Source organism: Strix aluco, chromosome 2, assembly GCF_031877795.1.
Source record: "Strix aluco isolate bStrAlu1 chromosome 2, bStrAlu1.hap1, whole genome shotgun sequence".
NCBI lineage: Eukaryota > Metazoa > Chordata > Aves > Strigiformes > Strigidae > Strix > Strix aluco.
Window position 1 is genome coordinate 52,704,336 of NC_133932.1, and position 21,336 is coordinate 52,725,671.

The 21,336-nt window shown below is 43.6% G+C and overlaps 1 protein-coding gene and 1 long non-coding RNA gene across 4 annotated transcripts in view; both read right to left on the reverse strand.

The window, feature by feature from the left end:
• Window positions 1-2,821: 2,821 nt before the first annotated feature.
• Window positions 2,822-11,926, reverse strand: LOC141920192 (uncharacterized). The gene is made up of 3 exons (XR_012622248.1): window positions 11,844-11,926; window positions 8,986-9,277; window positions 2,822-3,071 (listed from the first exon to the last, which is right to left on the reverse strand). It is a non-coding gene; the product is annotated as an uncharacterized LOC141920192 (long non-coding RNA).
• Window positions 11,927-13,755: 1,829 nt separating this feature from the next.
• The window catches only part of REPS2 (RALBP1 associated Eps domain containing 2), a 105,014-nt gene continuing 97,433 nt past the window's right edge, over window positions 13,756-21,336 (reverse strand). For all 3 annotated transcript variants that reach the window (XM_074814728.1, XM_074814729.1, XM_074814727.1), the window contains 2 exons: window positions 20,294-20,399; window positions 13,756-18,489 (listed from right to left, as the gene is read on the reverse strand). In XM_074814728.1, the coding sequence (XP_074670829.1) occupies window positions 18,421-18,489; window positions 20,294-20,399 (175 nt within the window). In that variant the 3' untranslated portion in view covers window positions 13,756-18,420. The remainder of the gene's footprint in view (window positions 18,490-20,293; window positions 20,400-21,336) is intronic.

Sequence of the window (21,336 nt, forward strand, 5' to 3'; positions counted from 1 at the left end):
AGCGAGTTAGAAGAGGTCAGCTCAGCCTTGCCTCCCAAGCACCCAAAATGTCCGACCAGTTTCCAGAAGGTGACTAACATCAGGAAGGTTAGTCTGATGGGAAGAAGAAATGAGGTCTATGAGAAATGATGCTGTCAAACAGGACACTTCAGTATTAATCAGTGGCATTAAAGAGTCAGTCAAAGAAAAAACAGGAATGTAGAGAGCTGCAGAGGACAACCACTGTCAGCTGCCAATGGCAGAGGTCCCCAAGCTGGTGGCACGTGCAGCACACTCACAGCTCAGAAGGCACCGTGCTGCTCCCAAAAGTGCTCTGTCACAGTGTGATAGGCAGCATAGCCAGCTCTGGTTTGAAAGCACTGGAGGTCAGGAGCTGCCCTCAAGCTCACACACATGTTGACACACTCAAGCTCATTTGTCCACTGCGGGGCGCAACCTGCAATGTAGATCTGTGGGGGCAGTTGCAGGACGCTGGGGAACACAGACATGAACTTTGTTTCTCCCTGTGAGAGAGGTAGATGAAACGGGGAACAGGTTGCAGGCTGACATTTCAAACACTGCCAAAATCTCAGTCCATGGATTCAGATCCAGTGCTGTCTTTGATTACCGCAAACCTTTTCCCTTGTAGTCTTGGTTCTGATTTAACTGAAAGGACACCATCAATCACGCGTTGTTGCTAAGCCCTTTCTTTTTCCTTCCCTTCCCCTTCCCCTTCCCCTTCCCCTTCCCCTTCCCCTTCCCCTTCCCCTTCCCTTCCCTTCCCTTCCCTTCCCTTCCCTTCCCTTCCCTTCCCTTCCCTTCCCTTCCCTTCCCTTCCCTTCCCTTCCCTTCCCTTCCCTTCCCTTCCCTTCCCTTCCCTTCCCTTCCCTTCCCTTCCCTTCCCTTCCCTTCCCTTCCCTTCCCTTGTGTTTTTGAGCATTCATAGACTTCAAGACTTCCTAAATCTGCAGTTAAAACAGGTTCTAATCCAAAAAGTAAAATCTCCCTATGGATTTGTAACTCTAACAAGGAAAATGATGGAGTGCCTTGAGTCAGCAAACCCTGCCCCATGTACATACAACACACATGGGTAAATACTGACAGTTCATCAAGATCAGCAGGAAACGGGCAGGTGAACTGGGAGGTGGCAGTGGCCTGTTTTCTAGTGCAACCTGAGGGAAATAGATAATAGTGTCAGAGAAGAGCATCAAGAATGAGGAAGAAACAAAACTTGAGCATCCTTTCAATAGTCATGACTGGGGAAAAGAGCTTTTTATAATCCCTAGTGACCTTTGGAGATACCTAAATCAAGAGCAACAAGGGGCTGTGGGCAGGTGGTGGGGCAAGATGGGGATGTGCTGACAGGCTGAGGGAAAGGCAATGGCCATGAGCCTGCTGAAGATCATAAAACCCTGACTTCACCCTCCATATCTGTCCATGCAGACAAACCAAAGGCCTTTAATTTTCAAAGCCTCTCAGATTCAAGTCCCTTTAAGGTGCCCCATACTGAACAGGCAAAATGGAAAGAGCTAAAGTCACAGGCCACTTCTGGGAAAGACCAAATTTATCTATTTTTTTAAAATCTTATTTTGAAATTATCTGTAGTTTCATCTGCTGAGGATTTTTCTGTTTTAAAATAGTCATGGTTTGCATTTTTGGAAGAAACAGCATCAATTATCTTTTATTTAAATTTGGAAACAAAATGTATCTTTTCTGGTACTCCAGTCAGCAGTAAATCAAGGAGGATTAAGCAGTGTGCAGTGCATTTCTCATTCATGACCATTTGGCCTTTTTTTTCCCCTAGAAGGTTATGACCTCTCATCTTGACCTGACATTACACACCAATCGTCACCATTGGTGATGAAAGCTAGGCTAACGTTTGTGGCAGCAGCTACTTCTCAACTAAATCCCCATGTTTACCTTGAAAAATGCCAATCGTCCTCCAGCCTTTATACCCAAACCCTGCAGGATTGGTTAATGGCAACATTTACCAGCAAAAGCATAATCTGAGCAATCTTCTTCCTGGAGAAGCAACTTGGACAGCAATGGCAACCCATGGACCTCCTTGCCTTATGGGAGCCACAACATGCAGAAGTTAAGCATTTGGGAGGGGGAACTGTTTTAGGTCTGGAGACACCTGACCTCCTGAAGTCTCACTGAGAAGGGGAAGTTACTGGAGGTGATACCAATCTGTCTGAGGTTCTTGCTGCAGTCTACTGTCATCTAGAGTTTACAATTGAAAGGGAAATTTGGTGCTCTACCTCAAGAGGGTTGTAAGCTCAAACTAAATTTTCCAACAAATCCCTTAAGTTCTGCAGAGCTCTAGTGTAAGAGCTGGGGAATTTGTCAGCCAGCTCACTGAAGTAAGGAGAAAAAAAAAAAAGTTTTAAGTAAGTAAAATACAAACCAGAGTAATAAAATAAGCATGGTAGATTTAGTGCTATTTGTTTTTATATTAATTTTATGCTGCCCCCACAAATTCAATATATCACAGCTTTGTATATTAAGAAAACATGTGCAACATGGAAAGTATTAAGGAAGTGTTGTAGGGGTTGCGTTAGGGGAGGGTCGTTACTTTTGGCTGTCTGAGAAGCTGTCTGGAGTTGAGAAATGTGTGTGTCAGCTGATTAAGACCACAGAAGTGATTAGCGAGGGAACTGTTAACAACGCTGCATGTCAATGCACATCTTTAGGTTAAGGAGTTAATTGCCTCTCTCAAAGCTGTGGTTTCAAGACTTCTGTAGACCTGGGAAGAAAACCCAATGGCAGTTTGCACTTGATCCACATTTTTTAAAATTCATTTCACAAATACAAAGGCCTCTCCTTTCAGTTCTTGCTGAGCATTTTAATGTTGAGGTAAAAGGGTAATTCTGTGAAGAACGAGGGAGCCATGAACTACACGAGCATTTACCTATCACCTCCCCCGTTTGTTACAACATTTTGTTTTCAGGGAAGTTTTTCCTGGATTTATGAAGTGTGCTTCTCCAAGAGTTCAAGTGTGTGTACAACACAGCAGCTTCCACCAAAGTGCTGATGTGCAGCATCACCCTCCTCCCATCAAATCATCCTCTTCCCACTTCTGACCTGTAAGCCTGAAGAAATAAATATGATCCAAAAATTAATAGATCAAGATTTTATAAGCTGAAGGAAAAGGAAGACCTCTTGTTGAAAATGTTTTGGTGTCTTCATTTCATCTACATGTGAGAAGCTGGAGAAGCTCTGCTTGGCTGTGATGACTGGACCCCCCTGAGGGGCACTGGGAGCCCTCCAGCCTGGTAAGTGCTGCCAGAGAGCTGTCCTGGGGGGCCTTGGTGCCCCTGGCAGCCTGATCTCTCTCCTGGACCCCAGGCTGCCCGCACTAAACCCAAGCCACTGCTCTTCAGATGAAACACTGAAGTGTCACCCTGTGAGAAAATTAGGTGGTCTTTCATGAGAGGAGATCTCAGATCACTTCCACCTTTTAAAGAACTATCCCCAGCTGGACCATCCAGACAAGACGTACCCACACAAGGCACCTGCTACTTACTGTCCCCCACTGGCGCTGCTGGGAGGACTGCACCATGCTAACCCAAACTCGGGGTATGCAGGTATTGCTCACTGCACAGCAGTCCATAGGCAAATTAAAACCAACAAAAGTCTCAACTGAACAGAGGAAAAATAAACATTTGTTCAGGTCAGCTGCTCTGATCTGCTCACATTGTGCTCAGCTCCCCATACACTGCAAGCCAGAGTGATACATGATAGACATAATCTATAATCAAGTGGGTCTTTTCCTATCGATAACATGCAGGCACAGTCAGTCCTATCTTGGCTGAGGCCAGCTGGCTCTGGGTCAGTCAGCCTTGAGTAAATTACCTTCCCCTCCAGCTCTGGGGCTGCAAACATGCACCCATGACCCTGCACCAGCCTGCAGGCTGGGAAGCAGCAGACACAGGGTGAGCTAACAAGCTCAGTCAGTGCCTGGAGAGAATCTTTTCAGATGATAGATGCTGGGAGCAATGGCTGTCGCTGCGGACACTTTGTGTCCCTGCCAACAGCTGCTTAACACAACTACAAGCTCTTCCAAGAGTTAGGCACCAGCAGGTTTAAACAATAGGCAAGGTCCTTCATGACCTCAGCTAAATCTTTAACCTGAGGAGAGCAGTTTTGGTTCACTCAAGCACCTACAGATTCAGATGTTTATTTCAGTTTGCTTTTTTTTTAACAGCTGGGCTTGTCTTCTCTAGATATGAGTTTTTCTTGAGATATTCTGCATTTAATTATCAGCTGGGATGGAAAGCTTGCAAGCACAGCTGTTATTGCAACATTTCAGTGCTTTGGCTTTCAGGCCCAGATGGAATGAGATGTGCAAAAATAAGAAATCAAGAGTAAAGCAAACTTTCTCAAACTTTCAAAACAACTCAATGTGAGAAACAGGCTCGGATGGATTAAGCACACACACGAACCAGCTGAGCTGCTGCGGTGATGAGTCATGGCACTACACTGACGTGACACCATGCCACGGTACTCTGCCTCTGCTGAAATACCAAGGGAAAGAGCTCCTCCGCAATGTGCATGCCGCAAATCTCTCCGCAGGGCTGGGTGAGGATTTGGCTCTGCCCTTATTTGGTCAAATAGTCTTAATTCTTTTCATGACTGGAGCCCATCACAGATAATGATGTTATTTGCAGAAGAAGGTATTTGACTATTGACTGTAGATGTGTGGGATGTATGGGTTCTTTGGCTTCATTGCTGAAGGGGTGCCATGGCTGTCCCTGCAGGCAGGCACGTGCATGCATGTGTGTGTACATGTGTCTTCCTGTCCCCACAGTGTCCAACAGGTTGGACCCTCTCTAACAAGGTGACTTCAAAATACAAGCATGTGCTCAGATGCAACTTCTCCCTTTGCTGCTGAAACACTGTTTCGTGACCTTAGAAATTTTAAAAGCTTTTGTGGGAAGTGAGCTAAAATAGGACATCTGCCTCACAGGCCTCCTCATTCGCTTACCCTTGACTTTACCTTTCAAAAATTAGAAGAGCACTTGGGCATTGCAAGGGTGCAGTTAGAGCCCCTCTGGGTGACCAGGTTGTTCTGTGCACTCAGCATGGCAGAGGCCCCCTGTAAGGCAAACAGGGACCTGTCTGCATTCACAGACCATGCCAGCAGCTTTTGTTTCATGTGCAAAGCTCACAGACAGGTATTCTTCTTTCATGCCCATCCTTTCATCAGCCTCAGCCACTGGGTCACTGGCCCCAGATGTGCCAGAGGTGCTGACACTTACGGGTCTTGATTTGGAAGCCAGCAGGGAAGTTGGTGCTGATGATGGCTTTGGTGCCATCCTTCACCTGCAGTGAGCTTGACCCAAGCATTCCCAGTCTGTGCTGGTATTTTAGGATCTGGGGGGCTTTCCTTTCCCACTCCTGTCTTGGGGTACTTGCCCAGCTGGGGCCTGCCTGTCCCCACTCTGAGGCAAGATCCGTCTCTCTGGCAGCACACGCATCCTCCCTTTGGTGGAGGGAAGTGCTCTGGGTCCATGCAGAGAGGTTGATGATGGGGCTCACCTCCCCTCATACCAGCCTGTTAAAAACCAGGCATCTATTTAAGGTCTTCATTTCTGGCAGTCCCACTCCCCACATGGCCACCACCCCCACCTTGCTTCCCACCTCTACTGCCCTGGTGCCAGCACAAATGGCCTCACAGCAAGCCAAAGGAAGGAATTGGTTTAGGTTAAAAAGACACTTTTTTTCTGAAAGGTTGGTGTTAACTCATATCTCTTCCTTGATATGGGTGGCACATGGGCTCATGGGGCATTGCCAGGGCAGGAGGGAGCAGCTGTGGGGCTGGGAAGGCAAGAGGGCAGTGCTGCCACAAGGCAGTTTAAGGCACAACTGTGATGGGGGCTGGGGCGAGGTGCCCAGAAGCCTCCTGTGCTCACCAGCACGATGATGCTGCTGCGGGAGCTGCCTTCCAGAAGTGCTCTTCTCTCTCTGTTAATACAGAGGGAGCCCAGACAACTATTTGACACCACAGCTTTAACTCTTACCCGGGTGAAATTAAGCAAGGTTAACCCCACCTCTGATGGCTTCCCGAGACTGCAGAAAAGGCCGTGGCAGAGAAGGACTGGAATCCAGATTTCCATGCCTCATTCCCTAACGCCTAGACAATCTTTCCTCTCTAGGGGCAGGCATCTGAGAGCCAGACTCTTGTCTGCAGTGTCAGCGACAAATAATCAAACACCATGACAGCAGAGACAGCCTCAAGCACTTTTTCCTCTCAGAATTAATCAGATTATTTCCTCAGGATAATATTTTATTAATGTAACTGTAACCCATTCCATTAATACCATTATTTACGAGTGGCTGCCTGTGCACGACGCTGGTGTGCACGACGCTGGCTGGCAAGGTTCAGCACCTGGCCCCAGTCAGTAGCATCAGTGGAGGTTTTCCAGTTGTCTTCATACTAATGCTGAATAAAGTCCAGATCCCCCATTACAGAGAAAGGGAAGAGTGTTCTGGCTCCCTTTGGAGGGCCAAAGAATCCAGTCCTCAAGCTTAAAGGAGTGGATTTCTAGGAAGGCAGGATTTCAGGCAGCTTTGTGGAGCTCTCCCCCTTGCCTGTGCAAGAAAATAATCTCTGGCTGGCTCATCCCGTATTAGCTTCCCAATTCATCTCCCAGACTCTTGAGCCAGGGCCATCCATACTTCATTAGTTTACTGAGCCCTTCTGCACCTGCCACATACATGTTATTAGGTCACTGCTGATTAAATAATTCAGTCTCTCTGAAATTACAGTCCTCAAAAAAGTGGGTTATGTGCTGAGGCCAATCCTGTTTACCTCAGGGAAGGCTGGTGGTACTGTCCGACGTTGTTGGTTTGAGAGAGATTTTTGATGGAGGAGAAGGCGTTGCACAAACAGGCTAGCTTTGTCAGAAATATACACTGTGATTTCTCTGCCCCCAAAGTGTTTTCAGAACAAAGATCACTGCTCTCCTGCCTCTCCAGGGCACAGAAACAAGAATTCAGTTTCATGAATTTTCCCTCTAGAAACACTCAGCTAAATAATTATGATAGGCTGCTGCCTAAACATGAAATGTATGCAGGCTACAATACAAAAGCAAAATGCAGCAAGGAATGTCTTCTAATTTCTTTTATAAAGCTGGATCTGGTGATTAATACAGATGTGATGTTCCCATTTCTAAGGGGACAATATTGACCTTGTATTCATCACAGAATCACAGACTGGTTGAGGTTGGAAGGGACCTCTGGAGATCCAACTCTCCTGTTCAAGCAGGGTCACCTAGAGCTGGTTGCCCAGGACCATGTTCAAGTGGCTTTTGAATATCTCCAAGGATGGCAACTCCACAACCTCCCTGGGCAACCTGTGCCAGGGCTTGCTCACCCTCATAATGAAAAAGTGTTTCCTGATGTTCAGAGGGAACCTCCTGTGTTTCAGTTTGTTCCCATTGCTTCTGGTCCTGTCACTGGGCACCTAATAGTCCCAAAGACTCTGTCAGTCTTTGAGAAGGTAAGCCTTGGTGCTAGAGGAAAATACAGCTCATGTATGTTTACCCCTCTAAGGTGGGCCCTTGGAAATCACAATTACTGAACTCTCTGCCAGTAAAAAGACCTTTGGAAGAGAAGCTGGAAATGCTCCCTCTATGGCAACGGGAACTCCACATCCAGACATGTCAGTCTGGCAGCTTTCACACTCTGTGCTTGACACCAAAGACAGGACAGGTTTGAGTAAAATACTACCCATTTTGACAGCTCAGATATTTTGATTTAGAATAAATAAAAACTGGGCAAAAATAATGACGTACTCCCTGAAATTTTTTTATTTGTTTTGAAGAATGAAAAGGGTAATACTGAAGCTGTTTGAGGGTTTTTACATGGCTATTACACATTGGATGCAATGCTTTAGGACAGCAGCAATGCTGTTACATGTGTTTTGACAGCTGAACAGCACTGCTGCCTATTTGCTCTCTTGAAGTATTGACTGTATTTCTTAAAGCTCCAGCTGCTGGAAGCAAGGAGTTAAAAAAAAGCTTAGCTGTAATTCTGAAAAATTTGTGGTCAAGCATTAAAAAGTGTCCTGAATAAAGATTCAAGAGCCAGAAGTCACATTAAACAAACTTTCCATTTCATTTTCAGTTCTTGCTGTTTTAAAGCTCACATTGTGAATTTGAAAGCTGGATTTCAATTGCTGGAGCTTCTAACACCTTGTCCAACTTGCACAGGGAAAGGGAAAATCAAACCCTCTTAGATAAAGTTGGTTTTACTACTAATTTCCTAAGTCCCTAAAGAACTTCTAAAATTTAATTTATTTTTACCACTTGTGATGTATATTGACTTTTGTATTTCACTCAACTTGGACAATGAAAACAGATCAGTCAGTACTGTGGCTACTGTGACCTGCAGAATTACTGCTTTAAACCTTCAGCACCTGGCTACAGCAAGCACCTACACATGCAGCAAGCAAACTCATGTTCCCCTATATGTCACCCACATCCCATTGTACTAAAAGATGCATAATGAAACTATTGTCACAAAATAACAGCTACTAACACATACATCTAGATTGAGGATTAACATAAGTAACTCGTGCCCTTCTAACAGATGAGAGGATTATATGGTATCCTATTGTGTACGCAGTAAATAATCAACCTGATTCCTTTTAGTCAAAAGCTAAATTTCAGGCCTGAATTATTACTTCTTCCCTAATGATAAAAGACAGCTGCATAAGGCAAAATGTGCAGTGACGTCTGAGCACAAAAATGAGAGCAGCTCTCAAAAGGCTTTGCAAAATTCAAAGAGGAGCAATAAATAATATTTAAGGGAAATAAAAATTGAGATATTTATTAATTTTATTAGAACTAATTTTGATATCTCACTTCTCCTGCCTTTGATCCCGCTTCTTCTTCTTGAGACTAAATAGATTAGACTGCTAATGAGACACCTCAGAATGTAAAATTACCTGTAAAATTGTCTTTCTCCCGGGGAGCTTCCCAAGCCCAGGCTCAGACTTACCATTACCATAAGCTGCAGAGCAACTCCTGAGCTTGGGATTCGCATTCTCAGGAGATGCACACAGTGATGCTGTTATCTGAAGAAGCGGAAATCAAAGCACACGAGGTCAATTTTTATCCGTCTGAAGAGACACCTGCTTTTAGCACTGTTTTTCAGGGAAATACAGGCTCTCAGTCAGCTAAGGCCTGAGGTTTTCTCTCCAGCTGATGCAGAAACTTTTCCATTCAGTTCTCTGAGAAATGCACCGTTACAGAGCGTACCTACTATGCGGCAGGGTGGTTCACACATGCTTCTGATGGTTTAAAAGAAAATTATTACTTTAAAATGATGCCTTGGGTTCAATGCAGGCACTGAAAAAAGAGTGAGAGACAGAGATTCACACATTCTTTTACTGACTTGTACAGTGTTATTTACAAATTCTCAAGCCACTAGGATGATCCCACCCTTTCAAGATGCCAGCTGATGTTTGCAGGGCTGCCAAATAGATGGGGAAAAAAAAAAAAAGTATAAACTCCTGGGTGTCGTGATGCTGTATTTTACAGAGTCACTGCTTTAGAAATGAGGTGACAACAAACTGGCTTCAGTTTTGACTACCCTATTTCAAAAAAAGAATAAAAGGAAGGAGAAAAGTCCCAGAGAGAGGCAGCAAAACCAACTAGAGAAAAAGAAATGTCTGGAAGAAGACAGAGTGAACAGATGGGAATTCCACTATCTATACTGGAGAAAAATAACACAGGAAATGATAAAAAAACTTCAAACATATCAAATAATGAATGGCAAATGGAAAAGTAAAGCCAAAACTTCTCTAAATATGTTTGTATAGAGGTTATACTGCTGGGTGCGTATTACAGGTATTTCTCTGTCTCAATTTACAGAAGAGAGAAACTGTTGTGGTCAAAAGTGAAGCAAATGCTGGCCTTGAGCAGACTGCAGCAGTCCATGCTTCAGGTTCCAGAGATGCCAGAAGAAACACCAGCATGTCAGCCATGGAAATGGTCATCCGAAGTCTATTTACTGAACCATTTTTTACAACTTTGGGGTTCTTTCCTTTTCCTCTAACTCTTTTTGGCACTGCTCAATATCAGAGAGACATCCTGGATGAGATGGGCCAACCTGGAGCAACAGTTCTGCACGTTCTGTGTTAACGTTGCTATTAGTCTCAAATATTATTTCTGCAACTTTTTCCAAACCCTGTCAAGCACCCTTGGGTTTCTGTGCTCAAAGTTTGAGCCAAATGCAGGTTTCCACAGACCATTTTGATATCCAGCTTGCAAAGCTGCAAGTCCACAATGAGACAATCTCCACCCAGCCAATGTGTCATGAAAAGGCCCCTGTGCTTCATCACCTGCAGCCAAAGCAACCTCCAGAATCAACCAAACCAGAGCAAAGTCATAAACCCAACCATACATTTGTACACAAGAGCAAAAGCATGCTGAGTCCCCCAGGCTATGGGCTGAAAGCTGGACCAGCCAACAAGCACCTGCACTTGGCTCAGTCTTTCCAGTGTGTGCAAAACCAAGCAACTGCAGGGTGCCAGACAAACTTAGAAAACAAGGCGAAGAATCAAACTAGAGGGAAGAGTAAGAACACATGGCTGAGGGTCCAACACATTAAAATATGCATTAAGCTAAATTAGCTTCATAACTAAGGTGGGGGAAATCAAACTGCATTTTTCTTGCGCAAATTAGAGCTTACCCATGGTGGTAAAACTCAGAGCAGGAGGAAGACACTGCTGGCCTGCCTCTGCCTCAGCCCCTGCAGTCCAGCGCTAAGCCCTTCTGCCTGCCACGCTTGACAAACACCTGTTACTTGTTTACTCTCATTTTGACATAGCTCCATGTATACTTAATAGCCGGCTCTAACTGGAGCATGATATACTTGCAGCAGCAGTTTGAAAGGCTTTAAGAATAAAAGCACAGCCTTAAAAATACATGTTACTATTTGCACTAATGTGGGTGACTGGTGTAAATCAGCTGGAGTGAAACATGAAGGCCAGTTCCAAATCAGAGCCCCCTAAAAATCCTGGGATGCCTGGATCAAAGTTCCCAACTGAGAATTTCTGCAGTAACAAATTCAGAAAGCGCAGCACTGAAGAAGCACCTTCTGAGTAACACAATCACCCAGATAATTGGAGAGCGATCAAAGCAACAGGGTTTTTTTTGGTTTTTTTTTTTTTTTTTCCCCATGTGGCATGGTACTAAGCACTGGAAACAAATTTTTTCCCAAGGAGGGCTCTTTTAATCCCAGGAGACATTTTGGCTGATAGCTTCAAGTGATTGATGACTCTGGCAGCACTGGTCTCCTTAGCATCCAAGCTGAGACACCCAAAAGGGAGTTGCTTTTCTGTTGGCGGAGAATGCTGCTTCCCACCACAGCCCCCCACCCTGCCCCCAGAGGGCTAATCGCTTTTGGAATTGCACACCACCATCACCCAAGCTGGTTGCTCTGACGGGAAATTGCTGTAAGAACTCATTAATGAAACAGGAAGCCATTATTTCTCATTGAGTATACAGTGTCCTTTAGGAACAGCACAGGTCTGGGAAACAAGACACAGGTGAGATCATGTGCTGGCTTTTTCCTCTCAGATAAGAGTGCAAAAACTGTGGTAAACAATGCATGCTCTGTATCAGTCTGCTGAACACCGGTATCACTGGCTTAACACACCCTAAACCTGTGACAGACAGCATGAACTACTGAATTCCTTAAGTGACCTTGGAAAGGAATAGCTCATATATCAAGTGGCAGCCCTACATCCAAGCCTCCTGATAGCGAGGTGAGCAGCAGAGCTTTTTTAAGCACATCATTCTTTTGCATGGGCGTGAAGCAAGGTGGTAGGGGTATACTGACTTCTCTGCTACCTCAGAAGCACGATTACTTTTCTTGAGTCACGTTTTCCCTCCATCATGGTCCCACCAGAGCTGACATACTGCCTCCTTCTCCGCTTTCCTCATTGGTGGGCTCTGCAAGCCATTTGCTGTCACAGGGCTGGACATGCAATCACTGCTCCACTACAGCTCATCTCTGCAGGGGGAGGAGGTCCGGATGGAGGGCCTGTGGCAGAGACACCTTACCTGTGCATTTGCCAGCTGTTTATCCATGTTTCATTGAAGACCACAGTGCAGTGATGAGTAGGTTCCCTACATGAACCAAGGATGGGAAGTAAAAAAATGACATTTCTTATGGGAGCAGCCTAGCTAAGGAAAGAATCCCCCTCTTCCTCCCTCCCTCCTGCAAAAAACAGACTAGATGCAATATATAGCCTTGGTCTTGTCTAGCCCATCACATTTCTGATGCATAAAGCATCCTCAAAACATCCTCAGATAAGACATTCTTCCTACCTCGTGCTATTTAAGGTAACAATCAACAAACATAAACTAATTCAGGATTTAACCAGGAATACTGATTCAGCATTTAGCAGGGGGACTACTGGCATAACACAGCTGGGACACAGCTAATGTCACCGCTTCCAGACATGTGCCCAAAATGGTGGGCGCCAAGGGAATACTGGGAACTCGAGAGCCTGGTGCAAGCTGACCTCACATACCCAAGGCCTTCTGCTTGAAGGTACATTTGTTTGAGCAGACACAGTACCCCGAGGGCTGGCAAGGGAGGTGAAACAGGAGGAGCAATAAGACCACCAGGTAAAAGAGCTCCAACTCAGCTATGGGCTATGGATACGCAGGGATTTTGTTAGTTCATTAATTTTCCTTTAGTCTGCTTTGCTGCGGAAGCCATGGAAGCATCCCATCTAAGCAGGCATGCTTGTGAAACAGCGTTACCTTAAAAACAGCAGAAGGATAAAAGAGGACTTTTGAAGCTTCTCCTATTTCTTTTCTTTCCCACTTCCACTAAGAAGTTTTTCTACAGCAGGAAAATGCATCTTTTCATTTTTAAGAAAGAATATTTGGAACGTGAATTTAAATATGGAGAGCCAATCTAGATTTGCATGAAGGCACCCCAGAGCACCATCTAATTGTAAAAACTAAGAATGGAGGAGCGATCTAAATCCATCCTGCTGCCGATGCAGAATAGCTCCCAACAGGATATTTACAAGTTTTTAACGAGTTGGCCTTGTGCCTCACGTGCACCAGAGACATACTTTTAGGCGAATAAAACATCCCTTGTCATGGCTTAATGCTGCAAGAATTAATCTATCACTAATTATTTCCTCTTTTAAAGCCCTGCTCTTTGGATAGCTGTGACATAATTCTTAAAAATCACACTAGTTAAAGAGCAGAAGTACACTGTCCACTCCAGCTCCCTGGCCACAAAGGCCAGCTATTCAAATGTTTGCCTTTTCCCAGTTTAATTTCAGCTCTTGCAGTTGATGAGAGGCTGAAAACAGTGAGCATGGGAGTTCTGGGGGGAACAACTAGAGTCCTCTCGCTGTTCCTTCTTGGGCACCCTCTGACCAAGGGTCTGCTGGAGGCTTGGAAGAGCTTTTCCTTCGTGGTGGTGCCATTCAGGTTAGAAAAGGGTGCACCTCTTTAGGCTTAATCACAGCAAGAAGTCTAAATTCTGACAAAGCAAGGCCTGACAAAGTAAAGACGGAGTTTTGACTTAACTGAAGCCTAAGGAAATATGATTTCACTTTAACTAAGTCTGTCTTTGTCTCACGTACACGCAATCCCAGTGTAAGTGATTTCATCTTTCATAGTTGAAGGTCAGCCATTTCGACGCTGTATTTTTTCCACAACGAGTCACAGTTTCTGCTCTCCTGGCAGATCTGCACAATCGACATCCTAAATAAATCACAAGAGCAAGGCAATCTGAAGTTATTGGACGCTTTTATTTTAATGTAGCACCCAGCTCCATATCACATACATTTTCCAAAATTAGATGGGCATAGTATAGAACACTATACATTTTGCAGCTTACCACGTGGACAGTCTGCAGCTGTGAAAACAAATTGCTTAAATCTGGCTATCTACTTTATAAGTTAAAAATCAAACATATAATAGCCTCAGGGTATTTTTTTTAGATTAACAAAGATAATGCTTGCAATATGATTTTTTATATCAAAAAATCAGTAACAGAGTAAAACATAATGCATATGTTCATAGCACATTATCATGAAGATAACTGAAAAAGCTTCAAAATACATCATCTCTTCTCAAAGGTACTACATCACTTAGATTATTTTTTTCCTGAAAAAATACTTTTACTCTTTAGTCAAGAAAATATGTGGCTTTGTGAGGGCTTCTCTTCTTTTATAACCCCGTGTATTTTCCTGTCAAGGACCATGTGTGCTGAAGGCCGAACGGCTGATGGTGCTGGAAAATGGACACCCCTCATTCCCTGGCTAGCAACTTATACACCACCAAAAGGCAATTTTCACATCATGCCCATCCTAAATGCTTCCTGTGAAGTGTTCCAAGTCCCAACCAGCCCTCTGGGCTCATTTTACTGTGCAAGTTGTCACCATCCCATGCCAGTTACCCCTGGCAGTGTCAAGTTGGGACCATCTGGATGACAGTTGAACAAGTTCCTCTCCCCAGTGTGGATACAGAATTCCCAGCAGCAAAACTACTGCCATGCACGTAAAAACAGGTTGGAGATCATCTTTTGAGTTAAGAAGGATATTCATCGACTTACCAATAACAGGGCTGTTATTGGTAATCTAATCACTGACATTTTTGCTACGTCACCAAAACTCTCTGGAAGAAAGAACTGTCTGGAAAGAGGTGGCAATGTTTCCACTGCATCCTAGTATAAAATTAATAACTAGGAGAAGGACATTGATCATTAAGGATTAATGTTTGTTCACAGACAGTTTGTTTAAAGGAATGCCTTGGAAATGGAACCTGTTTTCCTTGCTTAATTACCAGGTCATTATTTATATTTAAAGGCTCAAAAATGGCTTGATCTACAAAGGCAACCAGTCATTACACTTAGCTGGGCACTTTTCTTTTTTTCACCACTGAACTACCATGTATTGAAATGCACATTTCATAGAAAGGTATTGGGCCATATGAACATTAACAGATACATAAAGAAATGCATGATCAAAAGGAAGACATGAGTGCACACTTACACACACACTGAGGAAGATCCTTATCTGCTCTGCCTAGTCTTGTCCTGCAGACAAAAATATTTAATTGTCCAAACCAGAATAGCTGCAGGAAATTGAAGACTTAAAAAGGGGCACCAGGCTCATGGTCAGCGCATCCTCTCAGATGCAAGGAAGCCATGCTCCAGCTCCTGTTCCCAGTTATCCTCTCTCGCTGGCATATTCTGCTCTGCATAAGTACCTACAGAAACCATGAACTGAGGAGAGGGAGACCTCACACAGGGAAAGCTGCTGTCGCTCCTTGGTCAGGCTATAAGCTAGGACAGGCAGATTCCAGTTGTTGTTCTGGGTGAGGCACGTCAGAGGCTTAAAGTTGATTGCTATCCTGTAGCTCAAGAAAGTGCCCTGAACATTGAGCAAACAGCCTGTGAGGTCTCCCTTTCTGACCAGATGGTCTGTCTTGGGTTGAGGAGCATCTCCCACCCAAAGTTTCAGAAAGCAAAGGCTTCTGCAAGAACTTATGATTTTGCTGTACCCACATTTTTCCAACGGAAAAATATTTTTTGAGAAAATCTGTGATACTGGATTTAGATGTGTTGACCAGCCAGAGTCTGTTAATAGTAGCCATGAGCGTGGCTGCATGCAGCAATGGCTAGAAGCATTGTCTATAGCTTCATGATGCCTCCTCCTCTCCCTCTCAAAATGCTAACAGCCTCCCAAAACCAGACACATTTTTTTCCATTTTGCATGGGCTATCATGAATGCTTAAGTACTGAGACATTACATCGTATGTGTAACACAACAGCATTTCTCCTTGAATATTTTGCTTTACTCTCTCTGTGAAGTAGTATATCATCATCATAGCCAACACTTCATCAAACAGAATACAAATCAACCTACACTCTAGGCCTTGAAGCTGAGTGGGGCATTTGACTGCAACCCTATAAATGCAGGGATGGTTAAATTTTTAATTTATTAAGTCCTGTGGTAGAGTAACAACTGAGTAAATATTTCATTATTAGCTAACCAAGTATCCTCACTTCCAGTGAATGAAAAGAAGCCCTGTACATTAGAAGGAAGACATTTGAAAAAGACATATAAAACAGCCTTCTCCACTCTTCCTTAGAACAACATCTATTCCATGAATAACCCAAGCGAAATAAATGGGGGATTATTCTAGAGGAAGCTCCTATCAAACATGAAAAAGTCCTCTACTGCCTTAAAAATACAATGTGCACACTTCTTTGTAATCATTAAAAAGCTTTCCTTAAAAAAAAAAATCTATAAAATAAAAACCAAATATGCCATATGATTATTTCCTATCAAATAGTAGGGGCTTATTAACTTACTAAAAAGCAAACAAACAGTGAGCTCTTAACCTCATTAACATCTCAGGAATGACTCAGTGTTATGAACATATGAAACAAATGATGATAAATTCTGAACAGTACCACTGCCAGCAAGAGGGCAGCATCTGTTTTGCAACTTCCCGGAAAGTCTGCAGTTCTCGCATTTTGTCACTGACCAGGAATGACCATCTGACCCCAGCTACGCAACAGTCACACAAACGAAGTCCCAAATCCAGCAAAATGGTTGTTGCTTGTTGACACAGTGATGTTTAGTTGAATTGAAACCAATGTGTTACAAAAATAGATATTCAGTAACAATTCTGCAAACGCCTATTTTCACCTTCGACTTCTGGATCTATGTCACACATCCATATACCTTTCACAAAAATTAGGCTGTTTCCTCATCACTTCAAACACTCCCGTTGATGTCTTTCTTATCTCTCAACAAAACTTTTGGCTGCTCTGATGTCCTCTGATACCACACCACAGCCATTTCATGACACACCCTGAAGGGAGGCTACCCAGCTGCTTCAAACCTGCTTCTCCTTCCTCTCAGCCCCAGGGCCATCCTATAGCTACAGGGAGAAAGCATCACACCAACAACAGTAAAAACCTGTTACACCGTTTCTGCAAGGCAAACACGTATGCTTAGTGAACAGGATATGAAATACATGCAGTGGCATGTTTAAGATGGATAACAGGTAGATGACATTCCCTTGTAGCGAAGCACATATCATATCTGTGGACGGAGGCTGACATTATGTCTGAAGTCACCCAATCCAAAAGAACTGGCCAAAGAAATAAAGTAACATTAGTTAGCCAGCTTCCATTGCAAGAACTGAGACTGAAGTCAATGACCACCTGCATCCATGGAAAAATCCCCAGCGGATTCAGTTGGCTCAGACCCAGCTTAAAAATTAATCTTTGCTTCTTTGCTTCTTCATTTAGAAAATAAATGGGCATTAGCAGCTTCATCCAATCAGTAGCATCTCCAGTGAGGTGCAAAGAAACCTTAACTAAAACCTGTTGTAGAAGGCAATCATTTCCATCACACATTTTATAAGCTCATATATAGCACTTTTGCTATCTTTCTTCTTTTGGAAACACAGTTCTTGTACACATCCTTAAAACAAATCAGCAGCTATTAAGACGGCAAAGCAGACTAATACAAATGTACATAGAACAGCTTTTACAAAAATGCCCTGGATGCATTTTTAACCTCTTGTTAGAAACATACTGTTGGGTTTAAAAAAAAAAAAAAGAAAGAAAAAAAAGCTATAAACCAGTGATTTCAAACATGCTAAAAGTATGCAGAGGCACTGGCAGTTGCAAGCAAGTGATCAAACACTGGTGATAGGAAACAGTTACAGCTCAAAAACCAGATTTTTTTTTTAATTTCCAAAATAATTAAATTTTAGTATTTTTTACTGTTCTCTCATATGATTTGAACTTATAAAATACAAGTTCTCTAACATTAAAATACATCCGTGATTGCATAATAAACAGTACTAAGAAAATAATTATCTAACGTGATTGCAGATAAAGACTCTTTATGTGTAGGGAGTTTTATTCCTGTAGTACATGAAACCCACAGGTACTCTACCATGATACAATCCTACAGGAATCAGTAACATCCAGAAGTCCATCTCAAAGGATGAGTTTTAAATTTAAGCAAGAATTCAGGAATGCTGTACCTCTTAATGATCAGGGCAGGAGGTGCTGCCAGAAAGCATATAAATCAGGAATTCTTTACATAAATAAAATACTCTCAGGTTATTCATTTCAGTGATAAACTGCATTTACACATTAGGCTGGGAAAAGGGAGGAAAGAAGGCGAAGCATCCCTCCCCCCCGCCCCCCCGCTCAGAAATATCTGGCAGTCAGTTATTTGTTTTCTGTACCGTCTTCATCTCCAAAGGCAAATGGACGCAGCAGGGTGAAGGGAGACCTGACAAGCCGGTCCTCCCCGCTGCCACCACCTTGGCAGAAACCCTGCTCAGCCGCACTGCGCTCCTCTTCCTGCAAGGCTGTTGGGATGCCTGCTCCACTCTTGCTGCTGCATGGCGGTGTGGGAAGTCACAAGACGGTGACAGGACGTAGCTGTTCCAGCTGCGTTTCCAAGGCAATTCGTTCCTTGTGAACCTCCTGCAGCAGGGAGAGATGCGCTGTAGTTTTTGGGATGCTCGCATGCACCACCCTGCTCTCATGAAGAGTAGTCAGGCAAATCACTGGCATTGACAGGAGGCTCAGGGCTCTGCTGTTTAAGTTACTCTCCTTGCAGTTTCAAAACACCATACCAATGCCACAGGAACACCCTGTGCAGCTGTCTACTGCTGCCTCCTTACAGCAGGGCAATACGGAGGCTCAATCACTTGCTCGGGTGATGGAGAGAAGCAGCCATCCACTGGCCAGGGGAATAGCTTGGGATGCAGCAAAGCTGGCCACAATTGGCCATTTTTACCAAAGAAAAACAGGTTATTTTGAAACCACATTTCCCTCAAAACTGCTTTTTGAGAATTTTTCCTTCATACAATCAACCACTTTCTTTCTGGAAATGAACAAGACTTAGCCTTTCTAAGATGACACAAGCTTTGCAATCTACCTCTTTGGCAGCTGTGGCAGGAAGATCAACAGTCTCAGTTGGAAACTAACTGTGAAGGCTTTGAGGATCAGCAATTTTGGGAAAGCCTCTCCTGGTCTCAAGGCTGTCCCTGCACTGAGGGGCACCTGGTTCTCACTGACCTCCCACCAAAGGGCTCCCTGGCCAGTGTGGGAGCCAGGCTAACCTATGACTCCTCCAGGCTTTGGTACCCCTTTTGGTACCCCTTTACTCCAGGCTCAGAGCCCCAGCACAGGAGTGCACTTGAACACTCCTGGTGCCTCGGTGCAAGCTGTGCCTGAGGGGTACCTGTCAAGTCTTCTGGTCTCCATAAAAACAGCAAAGCCTTGCTCCATCAGAAAGCTGCCAGGCAGCAACATGACTTGAAGGACAAGTTCAGTTTTCTGTCCTTGGGTGAACTTAGGCAAATCTCTGTCTTTCCAAGCTTCCTTCACACTGCTGTAAAATACAGGTAACAGCATTGGCCTGCTTTGTGAAGGTCAGGGAGTTTAAGCATGCTGAAGATAGTGCACGGAAGCAAATAAGACCTGAGTCAAGGCATGATGGCAATGTGCTGTCAGTAAAAGCTTTCATCTCTGTGTTTATTTCAACTGCTGTCCTCTATTTTGCTAGGATTTCAGTACAGAGCATCCACCCTACATCTCTCTCAGGAGATCCTTGAGAAGCAGTTAAGAAATTATGTTAAACAAAGTTGAACATGCAATCAAACTTTCCCCTTCGCTGAAGAAAAAGTGCAACCGGGGGTTCACCTCCCCTTCCAGACAAGTGTGTTCATAATATGCAAGGAAGAAAAAGCTGTAGCAGATGAAAAACAGATGAAAAGTCTGTACTACCTTTGGACTAAGGCAACAGAAAAACTAGAACTGATATTTATAAGAAAGCAGCCCCTTGAGAACATGCTAAAAGACAAGTGAGCAAACATCAAAAAACAGTGTTAGATGTTCACATAAAGCATGGTCTTGCCAGTCCATGTATACCAAATGCCTGACTTCAGGAGACAGTTACGTTGCACAACTGATGAGAAGACAAGAAAGCCATGTTTGAGTTGCTCTCCTGCACTAGGTGACACCATCACATTATCAAACTTTTCAGAAAGACAAAGTTCACCCTTTAGGCTTACTCTAACTGACAGTGGAGCTGTAGGCCCACAGGTTATAACTTTTCCCAGAAAGCCTCATCCTATTCCCACACACAGTATAGCTATTCCGTCCAGAAAGCAGGAAGTAACGCAGTAGGTCTCATCTGAGAGGATGAACAAGATTCTCTGCTGGAGGTGACATGTAATTGACCACAGGGAGCTTTGTCACCAATTTTCAATGCATTCCTTACCTTCAGCTGCTGCTGGAGCTCACTGTTCAACCTGGCAAGCACAGCATTGGCTTCTTTGTTTTTTCGTATAGCGGTCTGAATAGCCCTTTTCTGCTTGGAAGACTGTCTGCCAGACAGATAAAGACAAAACATTTCAATTAGGAGCCTCAACAGTGGCTGATGCCAGAAGACAAGCCATCCATTTTGCACGCCTGTACTCCATACACACTGGACTACACTTCAAAGACAAGGTACAAACTACAGATTTAAGAGAAAAAAACGTTAACACCGAAATGAGATGGCTGAATCAGACTATTTGAAAGTAAAACGGCCACACTTGTTAACCTGAATGACAGAAACATTTTAGTCTGTCTCAATTATTGCAAAATCACTGCATTCTGATTCAGTTTGAGAATAATCCCTGCATAGCTGTGCTTATTGCAGCATCTTTGCAATAGCTGTTTTCAGATACTTGTAGAGTTTACACATTCAGGAGTGGTTAACAGAAAATACAAAAATCATTCTATGTGGAAAAAAAGAACATCTGCATGAAAATACTGTCTCAGATTTTTGGGGGCACTGATGATTCTGATGTTTCTTTACTTCAAAAATTAATCTTTCTTTCATTCAAAACAGTCATTTCCACCAAACCATCTGACATCACAAACAGGAACAGGTAGATGGTTTATGGACTTTCCTCATCTTTTTTGCTGCTTATATAAAAGATTTCTCTCTTATTATTATTACTCTATAGCCCGTGGTAACTGATCTAGAGGAAACTACAGTTATGCACATAGGTACATAAGGACCAACCTATTCCAAGAAACAGAGGTAAAACAGGAAAAAGAAAAGAAAATACAGAAAATACTGTCTGAATGAACAAACCCTTTTCCAAATAGATTAAAAGTTTTACATGAGGCATCAAGAGCTCCTTAATGACAAATCTGATGTAAAAGGGATGCTCTATTTAAATAAGGTCCATAGTGGTACACAGTCCCCATCAGCTCTTTTCTCTTAACAGAGCTGATGGCACTGATCTTTGCAACAGAATCTGTTTAACAGCA